This window comes from Colius striatus, chromosome W (genome assembly GCF_028858725.1).
Source record: "Colius striatus isolate bColStr4 chromosome W, bColStr4.1.hap1, whole genome shotgun sequence".
Classification (NCBI taxonomy): domain Eukaryota; kingdom Metazoa; phylum Chordata; class Aves; order Coliiformes; family Coliidae; genus Colius; species Colius striatus.
In genome coordinates this window covers 13,873,396-13,892,826 of record NC_084789.1, presented here as the reverse complement: position 1 = coordinate 13,892,826, position 19,431 = coordinate 13,873,396, and the positions used below count along the sequence as shown (strand labels likewise).

General features: G+C 45.7%; 1 protein-coding gene across 2 annotated transcripts in view; it reads left to right on the top strand.

Moving 5' to 3' along the window:
• The window catches only part of LOC133628456 (transitional endoplasmic reticulum ATPase), a 34,892-nt gene extending 18,448 nt beyond the window's left edge, over positions 1-16,444 (top strand). For both annotated transcript variants that reach the window (XM_062016625.1, XM_062016624.1), the window contains exons 6-17: positions 719-850; positions 1,245-1,347; positions 5,241-5,374; positions 5,652-5,787; positions 6,494-6,606; positions 7,810-7,974; positions 8,082-8,204; positions 10,779-10,991; positions 12,706-13,014; positions 14,976-15,131; positions 15,449-15,603; positions 16,008-16,444. In XM_062016625.1, coding sequence (XP_061872609.1) covers positions 719-850; positions 1,245-1,347; positions 5,241-5,374; positions 5,652-5,787; positions 6,494-6,606; positions 7,810-7,974; positions 8,082-8,204; positions 10,779-10,991; positions 12,706-13,014; positions 14,976-15,131; positions 15,449-15,603; positions 16,008-16,113 — 1,845 coding nt within the window. In that variant the 3' untranslated portion in view covers positions 16,114-16,444. The remainder of the gene's footprint in view (positions 1-718; positions 851-1,244; positions 1,348-5,240; positions 5,375-5,651; positions 5,788-6,493; positions 6,607-7,809; positions 7,975-8,081; positions 8,205-10,778; positions 10,992-12,705; positions 13,015-14,975; positions 15,132-15,448; positions 15,604-16,007) is intronic.
• The last annotated feature ends 2,987 nt before the right edge of the window (positions 16,445-19,431 follow it).

Below are 19,431 nucleotides of genomic sequence, written 5' to 3'. Positions count from 1 at the left end.
AAGATTTCCCCAAAGCCTGGAGCAAGACCTATAGAAGGCAGGAATCTCCAGGCCTGGAGACCTTCAGCACTTGATAGGGCCATACTCTGAGCTACCTGTTTGAAATAGTAGTTCCTGTTTGTGGGGCTTGATCTGAGATTTCAGGCCATGTTATTTTATTAATTTAGTGTGGCCTATTATTATAGATAACTAAGGCCAGTAAAAATTTAGACAGCCAAATGAATGGATGCTGTAGAGCTATACTGCAAGAGTTGATCTTATCTGTACATCTGGATCTTAACTTTCTCTGTTAATTTGAGTCAATCCCAAAAAAAAATGTTAGAGAACTGTACAGTAACAAGGGTACGTGAAGTACTTAGAAATGTCACTTATAGTTTAAGGGATATGTATATTTTATACCAGACTTCATTGTCTATTGTTATCTTTGTTAGTGATATCAGAGGGTCATACAACTTGTTTTGCACTAGAGTCTGTAGGGGTCCTGGCTGTCATTCAAGTTGGTGAACTTCAGTGAAATCTAGGTAATGTGCAGGCATTTTCCTTTGCATATCTGGGAAGAGAGAAGTAAGAAACAATTGTAGAAGACACTAGGAAGACTTGAAAGTGAGACTCAAGACAGCAAAGTGTCAATGAGCAAAAACCTGGATTCTGTAGACTGTGAGGGATTTGTTGAACTATTGTTTTCACTTAAATTTTTAATGTATTTCCTTCCGAGTAGGATGAAGAGGAGTCACTGAATGAAGTGGGCTATGATGACATTGGTGGCTGCCGGAAACAGCTGGCTCAAATCAAAGAGATGGTGGAACTTCCCCTCCGACACCCTGCACTCTTCAAGGCCATAGGGGTGAAGGTAAATCCCTGTGTGTACCAGGTAGATGAGTGGGCTTGCCCTTGTAGATGAATCTTGATGTCAGAGGGTAATGAGGTATTGGGAGGGACATAAGTAATTTGGATTTTTTTTTAAAATGCTAGTGTTAGGAAAATATTTCCTTACATGTTTTGGACACAGAACTGGCAATTTGCAAAGTAAAGGGATGCTTTGAATCAGCACTGTCAGTTTCTGCAAGGTGGTTTTGTCATGTGAAGTAGTAAGGGTGTTGATTGCAACAGCTGCCATCCCAACATTGCTTGAATTTGCATCATAATTTCAGACTGGCTTTATCAAATACTTACAGCTTCACTGTGAAGCTACTTGGGCATCCAGATACTAGCTCACCACCTAAGTCCCTTGCTTTTGTCTTCAGCCTCCACGTGGGATCTTGCTGTATGGTCCTCCTGGCACTGGTAAAACACTGATTGCCCGAGCAGTGGCAAACGAAACAGGGGCCTTCTTCTTCCTGATCAACGGTAAGTTTTATGGCTGCTTTGGCTCCAAATCTGTGTTCTCATTTCATCCATCTTATAGTAATTAATGGTATTAATAGAGCTTATAGAGCCACGTTTTCTCCCTGACATCCTTCCTTAGATCTTTGAACTATGCCTATGGGGACACTTGGAGGTCCATCTGTAGTGGCACTTCCCTTAAGCTGGATTGGTTTGTAGCAGGATGATTGGAAAGACAGTTTTACAATGCAGGGACGTGTCTGTCTGGGTGTTCACTTATGTTGATAAAGACAGAGCTGGGAGTGAAGTGGTAAGATTATGTATATGGGTGCAGGACACTTGTTTCTGTTGCTGACAGCATGTTCCATTCAGAAAAGAAACTGGTCTGCTGTGGATTTCCTTTTATTCACCCCCTCAAGTAAAGCACAAGACCTGTTCTGTTTCATGGAACACTAATTGAGAGGAACTGTCCTGAGTACATTGGGACTTAGCTACAAGTGACAGAACCTCCTATTCATCACCTGTAGCACTTGAGATATATACTGGTTTATGTCCAGCGAAGACCAGATTCCGAATTTTCCTTGCTGTTTTTTCTGTCCCATTTTACAGTCAGTGCTGGAATAACTGTACATTTGTACTGAGTGCTCATTTGCTTGTCTGATTTCAATCACTTAGACCCATGAAGGTGAAAGCAAAGGAGTGTACAGTACAGCACAGCAGTGAACAGCGGTAGGGAAGTCACTTGCTTTGTATCTCAAGATACCAGATATAAATGCTGACTGAATGACAGAACCAAGAGAGTGATGATCAATGGCACAAAATTGAGTTGGAGGCCTCTGGCCAGTGTAGTTCCACAGGAATCGGTTCTGGGGCCAATCTTGTTCACCATCTTCATCAAAAACCTGGGTGAGGGGACAGAATGTACACTCAGCAAGTTCCCTGATGACGCCAAACTGGGAAGACTGGCTGATTCCCCAGAAGACTGTGCTGCTGTTCAGCAGGATCTCAACTGGCTTCAGAGTTGGGCAAAGAAAAACCTCATGAGGTTCAACAATGACAAGTGCAGACTCCTGCATCTGGGAAGGAACAACCCCATGTACCAGTACAGGCTAGGGACTGACCTGCTGAAGAGCAGCTCTGCAGAGAGAGACCCGAGAGTCCTGATTGATAATAAACTAAATATGAGCCAGCAATGTGCCTTTGTGGCCAAGAAGGCCAATGGCATCCTGGGGGTATCAAGACTGTGGCCAGCAGGGCAAGGGAGGTTTTTTTCCCCCTCTACTCTGCCCTGGTGAGACCTGGAACACAGTACCTGACAGGGAACTTCTGGAGAGAATCCAGCACAGGACCACCAAGATGATCAGGGGACTGGAACATCTTCCTTATGAGGAAAGACTGCAGGAACTAGGGCTTTTTAGTCTAGAGGAGACTGAGGGGGAATCTTATTAATATTTACAGGTATATAAATGGTGGGTGTCAGGAGGTTGGGACATCCCTTTTTTCTATTGTATCTAGTGAATGGACAAGGGGTAATGAGTTGAAGCTGGAACACAAAAAAGTTCTATTTAAACATAAGAAAAAAACTATTTCACTGTGAGGATGATGGAGCACTGGCACAGGCTGTCCAGGGAGGGTGAGGAGTCTCTTTCCTTGGAGGTCTTCAAGACCTGCCTGGATGTGTTCCTGTGTGACCTGATCTAGGTAGACCTGCTTTGGCAGGCGGATTGGACTAGATGATCTCTAAAGGTCCTTTCCAACCCCTACCATTCTATGATTCTATGAAATGGACTGGTTTTAACCAAATGTTGCACTTGTCATATACTTCTTAAATGTGTGGAAGGTGTGACTGCATGCTAATGAGCCAGGTATTTCTTTAGACACTTGTACTTCTATGGCATAGTAAAAATAACTTTGTCAGAATTAGTGATATGTTCTCTGTCTGGTGGTCCCAAGCATGGAGCTGCAGACAGTGTTTTAGATGGAGTTGGTATGAACTGGTGAGTTACTTGCTAAGAAACACTCTAGTACCTGCCTGCACCAGTGGCTCTGCAGCTGGTACACTTCAGTCAGCTGGCAACTTTTCACTCAGATCAGGTTTCTTTTTCTTGGATCTCTTAGAAGCATACTTTTTATTACCACTTCTATCAGCACGATGGAAAAATCTGTAAAAACAATAAATCTGAGTCTACACTAGCATTCAGCAATTGTAGGAGATCTCGGGGAAATGCTGTCCTTCCTTCTGGGATTGATGTGCTTACACTTTTTTTTTTTTAATTATTCTTTGAGAGGAGGTAGATTTTGGAATGTTGGGGTATTGATTTTTGGTGTTTGTGTGTTCTGATTTGTGGGTGTTTTCGTGGAACTAATTTTTAGGATCTTGCCTGTGTATACCTGTGTAATGCAAGCTAATGACAGCTTCAATATCTTACAGTTTTTTCCTTCTCTGCCCTGATAATTCGTCACCATATAATTTTGCTGCTTCCCTTGCAAGTTAGGTAACCTATCTGAAGTACATCTACAGCAATGCACGCAGCATGGGCAACAAACAGGAAGAGCTGGAAGTCATTGTGCACCAAGGGCAGTGTGACATCGTTGCTATTACAGAAACGTGGTGGGATGAGTCACACAACTGGAGTGCTGTGCTGGATGGCTACAGACTCTTCAGAAGGGACAGGCAAGGGAGGAGAGATGGAGGGGTAGCCCTCTGTGTTAGGGAGTGTCTCAACTGTTTAGAGGCCAATGATGGTGAGGATAGGGTTGAGTGTTTATGGGTAAGAACCAGAAGACAGATGTCATGGTAGGAGTCTGCTATAGACCGCCCAGCCAGAATGAGGAGGTAGATGAGACATTCTTTAGGCAGCTGGGAAAAGTCTTGAGATCACTGGCTCTTGTTCTCATGGGGGGCTTCAACTTTTTGGATGTCTGCTGGGAATACAACACAGCAGAGAGGAGACAGTCCAGGAGATTCCTGGAGTGTGTGGAAGATAACTTCCTCATGCAGCTGATGAGAGAGCCAATGAGGCAAAGTACGTTGCTGACCTGATGTTTGTGAACAAAGAAGGTCTGGAAGGAGGATCCTGGGAACTACAGGCCTGTCAGCCTGACCACAGTGCTGGACAAGGTTATAGAGCAGATCATCCTGAGTACCATCCTGAGGCACATACAGGACAACCAACGGTTCAGGACCAGCCAACATGACTTTATGAAAGGCAGGTCCTGCTTGACCAACCTGATCTCTTCCTACAACAAGGTGACCTGCTTAGTGGATGAGGGAAAGGCTGTGGATGTGGTCTGCCTGGACTTTAGTAAAGCCTTCGACACAGTGTCCCACAGCATCCTTCTGGAGAAACTGGCTGACCATGGCTTAGACAGACCCACTCTGCGTTGGGTGGAAAACTGGCTGGATGGCCAGGCCTAGAGACTGGTGGGGAAGAGTTAAGCCAATTTGGTGGCTGGTCAGCAGTAGTGACAGCCCCGTGCAACACTACAGGCTTGGGGATGTGTGGCTGGAAAGCTGTCTGGTGGAAAAGGACCTGAGGTTGTTAATTGACAACTGGCTGAATATGAGCCAGCAATGTGCCCAGGTGGCCAAGAAGGCCAATGGCATCCTGGCTTGTTTCAGAAATAGTGTGACCTGCAGGGCCAAGAAAGTGATTGTCCCCCTGTACTTGGCACTGGCAAGGCTGTTACTCAAATACTGTGTGTTTAGAGTAAATTGAAAACACCAGAATAATGATAGAAAGTGATCCTGCATGCTGTTCTTGCCTGTTCAGCTGCAAGTTTAGTGAACTTGGTTGATAGTATTTGCTTTGACTTAACATATAGATACTCCCATGTGAGTGTTGTACTAAAATTCAGTTGCATGCATTGGGGCTAGCTGCCTATCTTCTGGGTGCCACAGTGACCTTTTTTTTCAGGTCCTGAGATCATGAGCAAGCTGGCTGGTGAGTCTGAGAGCAACTTAAGGAAAGCCTTTGAAGAAGCAGAGAAGAATGCTCCTGCCATCATTTTCATCGATGAACTGGATGCCATTGCTCCTAAGAGAGAGAAGGTAAAGAAAGCCCATGGAAGGTAAAGGAGTACTTTTTTTTTTTTTTTTTTTTTTTGTTAGCAGCTGATGTGAATCTCTGCATCTGACTGCAGGTAAAGCAGTATTTCGCTTAATATTTGAATTCAGTTATATGTCAGAAGTTGAGTATCGGAGGAATCTGATAAAGTTCATGATGTTTCTTAACAGCTTGTGTCTGTTGTATCTGTCTGCCCTGGTGCAGTACTAGCTCCTGTGCTGTGTTTTAGAGCTTTTGGTCTAATCATTACTTTATCCATAGACACATGGAGAGGTGGAACGTCGCATAGTGTCTCAGCTGTTGACTCTTATGGATGGACTGAAACAGAGAGCACATGTGATTGTTATGGCAGCCACCAACAGACCCAACAGCATTGACCCAGCGCTTAGGCGATTTGGTAACCATGATTGCCCTTTTCTTTTTTTTTGTGTGTGTGTGTGTGTGTGTGTATCAGATACTTTGTTATGGGATATGTTTCAGGGGCCTTGGAAAGATTGAGCAGAAATGAAATGAATATTAAACATCTCTGTGTTACATAAACTATTGAGTTGTCTTCAGCTAATTCTTTGAAATTAGTTTCTAGGCTTCTAGCCTTTGATATCATTTTCTGTGTGTTATTATGTTAGAACTTGTAGAAATAACAAAATACATAGGTGTCCTGCCTCCCCAGATATTGGAGCAGTTCATTTTTTTCACCACTTGGGTACTGCTATGAAAGTTCTGAAAAATTAAATCTCAGTATTTATGGACTCCTGTGCTGAAGACACAAAGATAGGAATAAAAAAATGCCTCATGATGTGTTAGGGGAAGCATATTTTGTTGTAAATGAGACTTGGAAAAAGCAAAAATCCTCTGTGTTTATATAATCTTGAACTCTAGCTAATGCAGTAGTCTTCCTCTCCCTAAATGGCTAAAGCCTTTCCTCCTCCACTGATCTGTTACTGTGTTGATAGATGCTGCAAAGAAACCCAAAGCTCTGGCACTTTCTGAAGTTGTATGTGTGTACATATGGTTCATCATGCTCCTCTGTCAGAGGAAGGCAGCAACTGCAGCTTCTTTAGTTCACAGAATCAGCAGCTCAATATATGCTTTGTACTCCCCAGGTCGTTTTGACAGAGAGGTAGATATTGGTATCCCAGATGCCACTGGACGCCTGGAGATCCTGCAGATCCACACAAAAAATATGAAACTGGCTGATGATGTGGATCTGGAACAGGTGAGTAGCATGCTCTTAGGAAAGCTTGTCTCTGCTTGTTTATGATGGTGTGAAACTGGGCAAATGTGTGATCTCTGGGTTTCCTCTTAATTAGTTTTCCAGTGACCAAAAATCCTCACTCACTAGTGAAGAATGGTATAGCTAAAGGAAATTAACATATATCAATCTAGTCTTAGAAGTGTCTTGCCAATGTCCTTCTGGGTTTTTTTGCTGTGGCACTCTTAAAAATAAAGCAAGCCTTGAAACAGCAAAGAGCTGAGTGAACATTGTGGTGATATTGGACAATTACTGTAATCTCTGTCCTGAATGAAGAATTACAATCCTTGGGGTTCTCTTTCTGCATACCATCTGAATTCCAGTTGCAGCTTTGATCTCAAGTAGGTAGTGGAACAGTATTGTCTTTGCCTGTTAAATATGTGATAGCACTTGTCTTGAATTTGTAGCAAAGCACTGATGTTTCTGTCCTCCAGAGTTTTGTTGCACCTTGTCCTGGTTTTGGCTGGGATAGAATTCATGTTCTTCCTAGTAGCTGCTACAGGACTGATGTTTTGGGGAGAAGAATGTTAATATTACAGGGATGTTTTGTTTATTGCTGAACAGGGCTTTCATGGTGTCAAGACCTTCTCTGCTTCTTGCCCTGCCCTGCTAGCAAGTAGGTGGGGGGTAACAAGAAGCTGGGAGGGACCATGGCCAAGACAACTGACCTGAACTAGCCAAAGGGCTATTCTATACTGTAGAGTATCATGCCTAGTATATAAACTGGGGGGAATTGATGGGGAGGGACATCTGTCAGTGGTGGTGAGCATTGTGATGTGAGTGGTGGTGATGCATTGTGCATCACTTGGTTTGTAGGGGTTTTGTGTTTGAGTCTCTTGTTTTGCTTTTTTTTTTTTCCTTTTATTTCTCTCTGTTATATTTCTGTTCATTATTAAAATAAGAAAATATTGCTATTGTTCTTAATACCAAATTTTATTTCATTTTAGTTATTACATTTTTCATATCTCAACCCACAAGCTTTACATTTTTACCAATTTTCCCAATCCTACTGGTGTGTGTGTGTGTGTGAGCAAGTGGCTGTGTGGTGCTGAGTTGCTGGCTGAGGTTAAACCATGACACACCCTCTGAGTGTGAAATGCATGACCAGAGCATACATTGCCCTTACTTGCTTGTATCCCTGAGTCATAATCAGTGCTCTGCTTTCAGGTGGCAAATGAGACCCATGGCCATGTTGGTGCTGACTTGGCTGCTCTTTGCTCAGAAGCTGCTCTTCAAGCTATTAGAAAGAAGATGGATCTCATAGACCTGGAAGATGAAACTATTGATGCTGAAGTGATGAACTCTCTGTCTGTGACCATGGATGACTTCAGGGTAATGCAGGAGTGCCCCTCTTTCATTTGGGTGCAATGTCTAATGGTTTCTCTGAAGCATGTGAACATAACGTTTTAAAATTCATATTATACTGTTTTTTCTGCTAGTGGGCTCTAAGCCAAAGCAACCCTTCTGCTCTTCGGGAGACTGTGGTGGAGGTGCCACAAGTAACCTGGGAAGATATTGGTGGTCTAGAAGATGTAAAGCGAGAACTTCAGGAACTTGTACAAGTAAGAGTTTTCAACAGATTTTTGCCTAGTCAACTTGAAAAATAATAATAAAATCCAGAATCTCTTCATATTCCTGTTTGGGCTGTGAACAGGGTAAATGCAGAATTTTTATGCTGTTTTCTTTTAGCAGGCTGAAAACACCATGATGTTTCATCTTAGGGAGAGGAAAGTGTTGGGAAGCAACATCAGGCTTTCCTTAGATGAGTCTATAGTGACATCTCAGATGGGTGTTTTGCTACATGCAGAAACAGCAGCAGTTCTGCTTTTCTTGGGTGGAGACCAACAGTGGCAACATTGCTGAGAATCCTGTTACATAGTGGCTTTATATACCAGAAAGTGTATGAAGATTCTCATACAGAGAGTCTCTGAAGGGCTTTCTATCAGTGTTAGTGTGGTGGTTTAGCCCTGGCTGGGTGCCAGATGCTCACCAAGTTGTCCTATCACTCCCCTTCCTAAACTGGACAGGGGAGAGAAATATAACGAGAGGTTTGTGAGTCAAGATAAGGACAGGGAGATCTCTCAGCAATTAGTGTCACAGGCAAAACAGACTCAACTTGGGAAAAATGGTTTAATTTATTAATGAACAATCAGAACAGAGTAGGGAAATGAGAAATAACCGAATCTTAAAACATCTCCCCCCTCCTTCTCCATGGACCTTGGCGTCTCTGGAGATGTTCTTCTCACATTATCACTCCCTGTTCTGCTGCAGTTTAGCAACTGCACAGCAACTTCTTCCCCTTCTCAAATACATTATTCACAGAGGCATTACCTCAATCACTAATTGGCCAGGCCTTAGTCAGTGGCAGGTCCATCTTAGAATTGACTGGCATTAGCCCTATCAGCTACAGAGGAAGCTTCTAGCAGCTCTTTGTTTAAAGAAGCCATCTCTGTAGGCCCTGCTACCAAAACCTGGCCACAGAAAACAACCACAGTTTAGCATAGAGGCAGGTGAGAAGTAATTATGAAGTCCTCTATGAAAGGAGAGACTGGAACAGTGTCACGAATGGTTTGTGGAAACTTCTGGTGCCTGCCTGCATTGACATGGTTTAGGGTTTTTTATGTCCCTTCTTTCTGTTGGCACTGTAGAAACATCCTTGTCGTGGTTTGGCCCAGCTAGCACAGAAGCACCACAACAGTCTCTCGCTCGGTGCCTCCCATTCACTCCCACCCTTGTTAGGATGACCCCAGCAAAATGGGAGTAAAAAGATAAGCAAGGTTGTTGTGGATTAAGACAAAGGCAAGGAGGGCTCACTGCCAATACAGAGTCCCTCACACGGGATACAGTCCTTAGTGAATCTCTCTGGTGTGGATTGTTCGCCACAGTTGCAGTTTCTACAGATACAGGGTCCCTCCCTTGGGACAAGGCCTCTTCTTGGCAGAGGTTTAGTGAGCTGCTTTGTCATGGGTTCCTCCCCACAGTTACAGCTTCTGTGAATATTGAGTCCCTCCCTCAGGACACGTCCTCCTCTGGCCATAGTTTTAATGAAGAAAATCACTGCCCCTGGCTTGGGGTCTGTAGTGAAGTGATTGGGTCCCTCCCACGGGACACGGCCTCCTCCAGCCATAGTTACTGCCCCTGTCTCAGGGTTCTTAGCAAAATGAGTCTCTGCCCCTGATTCCGGGTCATTATCAAAATGAGTCTCTACTGCTGATGCAGGGTCTTTAAAGAAATGCAAACAAATCTCAGCTTCATCAGTCCTCTCCGTAGAATGCAGGGGAGTCTCTGCTCCAGCACACCTCCTCCTCTCTTTCCTCACTGACCTTAGAGTCTGCATGGTTGTTTTTCTCACTCTTCCTACTCCTTGCACCACCACCAGCTGGAGAAGAAGAAGGGACGGAAGAAGGAAAAAAATAGGAAGAAGCCTCCTCTTCTGGCTTCTTCTTAAAAAGTGATCATGGAAGCATCTAATTGGCTCAGCCTCAGAAGTGGATCTGGCTCAGAGCTGGGGAGAGTTTTGAGCAACTTCTTACAGGAGCCATCTTTACAGCCCCTTCCCCCTTACCAGAAAAGGTGTCATGTCAAACCATGACAATCCTGTCTGTGGATAAAAGAATCTACTTTTTAGTCTGATTTTTCTGGTGTTAAAATCATCACCTATCTCCGACTTTGTTGCAGAGGATAAATGCTTGCATCAGACATCTTGCCTGAATCTGGAGGGCAGAGGAAATAGATTCGATAATGAATTGTTCCCTTTTTGCTTCTGTGGGGCAGAGTGAAGCTAGGGTTAAATGTGCTGGAAAAACTACTTGAACTAAGCAATTTAATTCATAGGTGGAAATAGACTGTTTAAGGCAGCTTTACAATTTAGCTGTGGGGCTTTTCAAACCAGTGCTCACTTAAAAACTTCAGTATCGGTGAGAAGGCAGGATCTTGTGTTTAACTCACAAGATATTTCAGGCAGTGTTTTGGTAGGAGCAGAAACAATGCTGTTTTAGTGAAAGGTATCCCTGTCCATGGCAGGGACTAGATGATCTTTGAAGGTCCATTCCAATAGAAACCTTTTTGTGATTCTAAGGTATAAACCTTTTCTGGCTCAACACAAGAGACCTTTTGTTTGTTTTGTTTCCATTCAGTATCCTGTGGAGCACCCAGACAAGTTCCTCAAATTTGGGATGACCCCATCAAAAGGGGTTCTGTTCTACGGGCCACCTGGTTGTGGTAAGACGCTGCTGGCCAAAGCCATTGCCAATGAATGCCAGGCAAACTTCATTTCCATCAAGGGACCAGAATTGCTCACTATGTGGTTTGGTGAGTCTGAAGCTAATGTGCGTGAGATCTTTGACAAGGTAAGTGTATCTTCTACTCTTTGTACTATGTTTGTGCTGAGAGATCCCCAAAACATTGTCTCCACTGCACCTGTCTTACTGACCTGGTTCTTGTTTATGTGTCTTGCATTTTCTCCACTTGCATTGAGAGCAGAGGCTGCTTTCCTGATGTTAGGTAATTAATTCTCTTTGGCAACATAGCTATTTAAATAGTTTTCTTCTTCTGCAATTTGTTCTTACAGGATGATAAATGCCCCAGTGTTTTAACAGTGAAGCTAGTATTAGGATGACATAAATATTCTCTGCATCCCTGAAAACTTACTGACACCTCACTAGCCACCACCTTCTAATCCTAAGAAAAAAAAAAATCCTCTTGTACTCAGCACTGGTGAGGCTGCACCTCAAATACCATATTCAGTTTTGGGCCTCTTGCTACAAGAAAGACATTGAGGTGCTGGAGTGTGTCCAAGAGATGGACAGCAGAGCTGGGGAAGGGTCTAGAAAACGGGTCTGAGGGAGTTGGGGTTATTTAGTCTGGAGAAGAGGAGACTGAGGGGAGACAGGATCACTCTCTACAACTACCTGAAAGGAGGTTGTAGCGAGGTGGAGGTTGGTCTCTTCTCCCAAGTAACAAGTGATAGGACAAGAGGAAATGGCCTCAAGTTGCACCAGAGGAGATTTAGATTGGAGATTATGAAGAAATTCTTCACTGAGAGGGTTGTTAAACACTGACACGGGCTGCCGAGGGAGGTGGAGTCCCCATCCCTGGAGATATTTAAAAGCTATGTAGATGAGATGCTGAGGGACATGGTTTAGTGGTGGGCTTGGCAGTGTTAGATTAGTGGTTGGACTTGATCATTTCAGCTGGAAAAGACCTTTGATTCTACAGCCAACCATCTTCTGCAGTTAGACTAGATGATCATTGTAGTTCCCTTTGAACTAAAATTGTTCTATTCTATGCAATATATGACTTAGAAAGGAGCTCATTCCTGCTGCCCAGTTCCTCCATAGATGGTGTGACCTAAAGGGGGCCTACAGGGAAGATTGAAAGGGACTTTTTACAAGGGCAGCTGTTTGTCCAGAGCAGGGAGATAACTCAGAAATTCAATCAGGTTGCTCAGGGCCTTATGTTCCCAACGTGTGCTAGGGATGGAGAATCCCTGACATCTCTGGGTCTTGTGCTAGTGTTTGAGTGTTCTCATTATAAAGAAATTTTGTTTTCCTTGTTTCTAACTGGGTTTTTCTTTGCAGCCATTTCTGCCTGTGGTCTTTCATCCTTTTACTGTGCATCTTTGAAGAAGGATCTGGCTCCCTTTGGCTACCTAATGGGTAGTTAGAGGGAAAAGACAGTGATTGGATTTCCCCCTTCCATTTGATATATCTTACCTTGAGTGCCTAAATAACCAATTCATGTCCCCAGATTTTGCAGGGAGAGTTCTGGTCTGGGCAAATTGGCTCCAGCTTTCCCTCTAGCCATTGGAGTTAACAGCCTTCTGCCTGGCTTAAAATGCCCTCAGCTTTGGGGAAATTAAGCTGCTTGTTTAAGAGAATTTAATTGAGGGCTTGTATGGCAGGAGACTGTTCTGGAGCAGCTCCTCCAAGCTTTCCTTGCAGCAGCAGTGCTCCGGTACTCTTCTGAGCTGCTTGAATGGTAGGATAGACTTAGTGTGAAATCAGCATGCTCCTTGCTGGCTTCCATTAACACAGACTCATTGTTCCTGTTTGCTTTTCACAGGCCCGCCAGGCAGCCCCTTGTGTGCTCTTCTTTGATGAGCTTGACTCCATTGCAAAGGCTCGAGGGGGGAATATTGGCGATGGTGGTGGTGCTGCGGACCGTGTCATCAACCAGATCCTGACAGAGATGGATGGCATGTCCACCAAGAAGAACGTCTTCATCATTGGTGCTACCAACAGGCCAGACATCATTGACCCAGCCATCTTGCGCCCTGGCCGCCTGGATCAGCTCATCTACATCCCCCTGCCTGACGAGAAGTCACGGGTTGCCATTCTTAAGGCCAACCTGAGAAAATCACCAGTTGCCAAGGTAGGATCTACACCCTGAGTGTGTCTGACTTGTGTTTGCTGTGTGCCACATGTGCTCCTTGCAAGCTTGGGGACAGAGTAGGGGGCTGGTGACTGCTCCATGCAGTATAGAGTTGGGAAGCTTTCAGTCCCTGAAGGATAGAAATGAAGAGGTAGGAGGAAGCTGAAGCTCTGAGCCTAGATACACAATGACATGTAGCTTCAATGATAAGCACAGAAGGTCTCACATAGCAGAGTTCTGCCTGCGGTGTGGGAACGGGAAAAGCCTGTTTATGGCAAGATGGAAAAGATTCCCGTACTCTGAAACAAAAGTAAATGAGGTGGTAAATGAAAATTGAAGATGAACCATTGCAGTTAATTGTTGCTGAACTTTATCATAGGCAAGAGCTATGTCCCTTTCCTGGGTGGCAAGCAATAATACAACTGATAGTTAATTGGAGAAAAGCAGATGTGAATTGAGAGCTCAAGCTATTTTATGCCAAGCTTACCTTTTTAGGTGCTGTTGGGAAAGAAAACTTCAAAGGAGATTGCAGTACTACTCCCTCAGTTGAGGGGAAGGAGGAAGTTGATTGTCTTGGTCTGCCTGTGCCTTATCTCCATTTCCAGTCTTTACTATTTTATGTGTCTCCTCAGACATGAGCAAATCATAATCTAAATCCACAAGTCAACCTGCCCCTTCTTGAAGGTGAGCAGTGCAGAGACATTCTCCTCCTCTTGCTCTACTCTAGTGAGACCCCCCCCCACCTGCAGTACTGTGTCCAGCTCTGAGACTCCCAACATAAGAAGGACATGGAGCTGTTGGAGTGAGTCCAGAGGAGGGCCACGAAGATGATCAGAGGATTGGAGCACCTCTCCTATGAAGACAGGCTGAGAGAGGGACTTTTTACAGAATCACAGAATGATAGGGGTTGGAAGGGACCTTTAGAGATCATCTACTCCAACCCCCCCTGCAGAAGCAGGTCCACCTAGATCAGGTCACACAGGAACGCATCCAGGTGGGATTTGAAAACCTCCAAAGAAGGAGACTCCACACACTCCCTGGACAGCCTGTGCCAGTGCTCTCTCACTGTTAAAAGAAAGAAGTAACTCCTTATTCCAGCTTTTGTCCATTACCGCTTGTCCTGTCACTGTACACTACAGAAGAAAGTGTTGCCCAATCCTCTTGACATACACCTTTCAAATACTTGTAAGTATTGATGAGATCCCCTTGCAGTCTCCTAGGCTGAACAGTTCCAGTTCCCACAGCCTTTCCTCATAAGGAAGATGCTCTGGTACCCTGATCATCTTGGTGGTTCTGTGCTGGACTCTCTCCAGAAGTTCCTTGTCCCTCTTGAGCTGGGGAGCCCAAAACTCCAGATGAGGCCTCACCAGGGCAGAGTAGAGGGGGAGCAGAACCTCCCTTGCCCTGCTGGCCACACTCTTCTTGATGCATCCCAGAATGCCATTGGCCTTCTTGGCCACAAGGGCACATTGCTGGCTCATATTTAGTTTATTATCAAACAGAACTCCCAGGTCCTTCTCAGAAGAGCTGCTCTCCAGCAGGTCAACCCCTAGCCTGTACTGGTGCATGGGGTTGTTCCTCCCCAGATGCAGGACTCTGCACTTGTCCTTGTTGAACCTCATGAGGTTCCTCTCTGCCCAACTGTCAAGCCGGTCAAGATCTCACTGAATGGCAGCACAGCCTTCTGGTGAATCAGCCAGTCCTCCCAGTTTGGTGTCATCAGCGAACTTGCTGAGGGTACACTCTGTCCCCTCATCCAGGGTGTTGATGAAGATGAACCATAATGGATCATCTTTTCAAAATTGGGTAACACCTAAGGGTTTAGCTTAACATGTAAGGACAGGCCTCTCTTGACTTGGTTTTTATGACTTTATGTCGGGGTTTTTTTTGTTTGGTTGGGTTTTATGTGTGTTTGTTTTATGGGATTTTTTTTGTTTGTATTTGTGTGGTTTTTTTACTAGGATGTTGACCTGGATTTCCTAGCTAAGATGACCAATGGCTTTTCGGGGGCTGACCTGACAGAAATTTGCCAGCGTGCCTGCAAACTGGCCATCCGTGAGTCCATTGAGAGTGAGATCAGGCGAGAACGTGAGAGGCAGACCAACCCTTCTGCCATGGTGAGTGGAGCACTCTGAGCTTTCCCTGCATTTCTCTTCATAACCCTTGGATGGGGATGAGTGGGCTCTCAGCACAGTGTGGAGCTGGAGCGCTTCAGTCTCATCTTGTGAGAGGTCGAAGCCCTCCTATGGTCCCTCATTGTCAGCACTGCTCAGAAGGCCTCTGCTGCAGCTGTAACTCAGTCTGCCGCAATGTTCCTCTCCAGCCCCTATTTTGGCAGGTGTTGGAGCATCCTGGCCTAGCGGGAAGCTGTGGGCAACTGTTGGGCTATGGAGCTCAGGCATGCAGCTCACCTGGGCCCTCTGTCCTGCTGCAGGAAGTGGAGGAGGATGACCCAGTTCCTGAGATACGCAGGGATCACTTTGAGGAGGCCATGCGCTTTGCTCGCCGCTCTGTCAGTGACAACGACATCAGGAAATATGAGATGTTTGCACAGACCCTGCAGCAGAGCCGTGGCTTTGGCAGCTTCAGGTAATCAGGGGGGAGTGGGGGAGGGCAGTGTGGCTCAGCCAGCCCCAGAACAAAACACTGAGGCAGCTTACTGCTGAATCCTGGGTAACAAATTCCCTTTTCCACCACATTTTCCTGTTCTCCTCAGTGTGTACAGCAGCCAGCTGAGCACATGGCATGTGTAGGGTTTACTGTAGGTCAGATATAGCTACTCTGTTGTGCTCCTGAAGTCAATTAACCATTTCTTTTTCTTTAACACAAGTGAAATCCAACAGCTAATAAGCCTCTTGCGTGACCTGCCATAAGGTTTCATCCCCTTTCTTCTGCCTGTCCTACTTGGCACCAGGGTGTTGGTGTGGAGGGAAGGGATGGTGCTGAGCGGCAAGGAGGCTTTTGAACAGCATCTCTTCTCTCCCCTTCTGCAGGTTCCCATCGGGTAACCAGGGTGGTGCTGGTCCGAGCCAAGGCACAGGAGGCAGCAGTGGGGGTAACGTGTACAGTGAAGACAATGATGATGATCTTTATGGTTAACCCACTGTCCTTGGTGGACCAAACTCCAGATCTGGCCACGCTGTACAGGAAAATATCCAATGTTCAATGAACTTGACTTCTTCATTCCTCAGTCAGAACAGTGTAGCTGCACGTCAGACTTTGTATGGGGAATGTTTTCTGCAAACAAAAACCTAGACTGGTGTTGGGGGGGAGGCAGATAATGAATTAACAAGGAGGGGAACTGACTTTAACTAGAACAGAAAATTTCTCAGAAATTGTGGCAGAATCAGCAGCTTTAGCAAAGAGTATAATGTTAGCCTATATAAAAAAAAAATCCCACAAAAATAATAAAGATCCCCCTAAAACTCTATCCAGACCCTGGTAATTCCTTTGTGTGGTAGGAGGACGTGTAAGCCCCTGCTCAGGTGTTCTGTCCTGTCCTACTTCAGAACTGTCTCTATTGTGTGCTTATGAGAAAATTCTGGCCATCATCTTCTATGGCAGCAGGGTTAAGGATGGCTTATCCCTTGCATAGTCAGGCTCCTGGGGGCCAGGAGAGCCAAGCAGGGAGTGCTGGTACTTCCCCTGTACCACATCAGCCCTTTTTGGGATAACTGGCACCTGGAAACCTTTACTCCAATGCTGCTTCCCTGCCTACACTTCTCTCTGCTGTTCCGTGCTCCTCCAAGCAAGATGGATGCAGATGCTGGCTTTGCTTTCATTATGTCCTACTCCTTCAGCAGTGCTATCCTAAGAGAGGCAGCTTCAGCCAGGGAGGGAACCAGGAACTAGCCTTTTTCAGCCACCGGGGAAGGTTGTGCACCCAGACTCAGGACTCTCAAAAGCCTTCCCCAGCTCTTATAGTGGGTGAATTTCTTCTTCCCTGCCTGTTTGGGGTCATGACTGTGCAGAAAACTCTCAGCAGCTCCTTCCTGGTTTCTGTGTGCTGTAGAGGCTGGGACAAGCCAGGGAAGGGGATGGTAGGGTGTGTGTGTCTCTTGTAAGTGTAAATGCTCATTAAATCAAGCATGAGGGCTGCCAACCCTCGTATTTTTTCCCTACCACCTCTGGGACATGGCTCTGTGTGGGGACAGCACCCAGGGGAGGGCTGAGACCATCTGTCTTGTGCTGGAGCTGTGTAAAACCTGCCGGGTAGCTGAGGGTGTCCCCCACATCAGCACCTGCAGGGACTAGGGACTGTGATTAGGCCATCACACCCTCAGCAGCCTTAGGAGAGCAGGCACCACTAGGGACTGGATTTGGCCTCAGCCCCTGCCCTTTTCCAGGGGCAACCCCTGGTAACTAGAGGGGCAAGAGCCTTCCTGTGGCACACTCCTCTCTTGGCCAGCACCTGGGGCAGGGTTTAGCAGCGTCTGTCTAGGCCCTTCCCAAGGCATAATGCCCAGAGGTTGTGTGGTTTTGTTTGCTTGTTTCCCACATCTGCCCTTGCAACTGCTCCTGTTTGGCATCATGGACAAACATTTTTCTTGGTACCAGTAGGTGCAACATGCCCAGTAGTAGGCTGCCTCTTTCCCAGCCCCATGGCCTCACCAAGAAGAGCTGGGCATCAAGCATCTCTCCAGCCCTGTCATGCAGCCTCCACCAGCAAGGAAGGAGCCTCCTGCTTCACTATCCCATCTCTGGCTGCACCACCCCACCATTCACAGCCCCCTCCTATACTGGCTCCTGATCTCTCAGCTGTGTCCTAGGAGCCCCAAGGGGAGGCAGAACCCTGATGAGGTGCCCTCGCTCCTGGTGGGGGCTGAACCCCTTCCCTAGCCCTCCTACCTGCACCCAGGCCAGGGTGAGCACAGCCCCCAGCATCCTCTCCCATCACAACACTCACCAAGGAGATTTTTTTTTTTTTAAAAAAAGTATTTTATTTTTTCTCTCAATACTGACATAAAAATTGCAAAAAAACCCACTAACCTATAAAGCATTCAGGTCTCACTGAAACTAAGAAAAATAAAGCAATTTGCACACTCACCTGTCTTTCTCCATCAGTGTCCAACTCCACAGGGACCAGGAGAGGGCACCAGGGGCATACCCTCGGTCAATCCGGGCATTAAATTAAGCAGTGTCTAACTGCTTTCCTTGCCTCCTGCCAGAGCCATGGCACCACTGCCTTCCCTGCTGTGTATGATACAGTGTACAGCTGTATACCTAGCCTTGATGGATGCCCTGTGCTTGCCCTTCATTCAGTGCTTCCTCTTAAAATTCAAGGATTCCTGGTAGGGGGGAATATTTTGGTAGTTTTCTCATTGGTGCTAAGTCAAATGTGTCTCCCACTCTCTAGGAGCCCTTCCCAGGAAAAACCAAATATGTCATGAGTGAGTCAAGAAAGGTAAGAGCTATAAAAATTCTCCTCATGGAAATCCAAAGGTTTTTAAAAAAACATAGCATTTAAGAACAAAGCCAAGTTGCCTCCTGCTGTGCCTAGCTCCATCCTAACACCCAGAAATACCTCTTGAATGGATTATTTCTGTAGAAAAATATATTCACATGCAGTTTTCTTAGTAAAATCTCAAAGGTTGAATATGAGAAACATGGCTCTACTCACACTTGGCTCTGCTTTTTTACCCAGGCTTGTGGTATATACATATGCATGCACCCACATACAGTGTGCCACTCCAGGAACCCCAAAATAGGCAGAGGAAAAACCCTTATGCAGTTTATATAATATATCTGTATATATAGATTTAAAAAAAAAAGCAGAAATCATCATCGCTGCAAACCCAACACATCTGAACAAGAAAGCTCCACCCTGGCCTTTCCCCACTCCTTGCTGGCTAGGGCTCTGCAGGCAGGGGGTGCAGGCGGCAGGGACAGCCCCAGCCCTGGGCAGGGGCTGGAGGCTGGATGGGACCATCCCCAAGTGCTTTGCACTCCATCATTTGGCACAGCTGAAGCTCTGTTGTAGGCTTAGCACAGGAGAGTAGACTGTGGTTGGACTTGGTACTGTGGTCCCAGGTTAGAAATGGTTCATCTTAGGGGGGAGTACCACAGGCAGGAGCAATTCCTCTGCCCTATATACATGGGACAGTCTCCTTGGCACTACAGCTTAACCCCGAACAGCAGCAACTATCAAAGAGGAGAATTAAAAAATAACAGTGGGGATGTGATATCCTGTGGAGTACTATTTACATTGTGACAAACCCTGACAAAGCCAGCCTCTCATGGGAAAAGTGGCCTTAAAAGTAGATGACAAAAAAACTCCACAGAACATGATGCACCTCCACAGGCAAAGGGCTCAGGCTGCTTGCTTGTGTGAGGTGGGAAAGCCTGGACCTCTAGGGAAAAATAAGTTTGTTGTCCAGGAGAGTCATGATGGCCAGGATAGGAGCTAGAGTAGAAAAT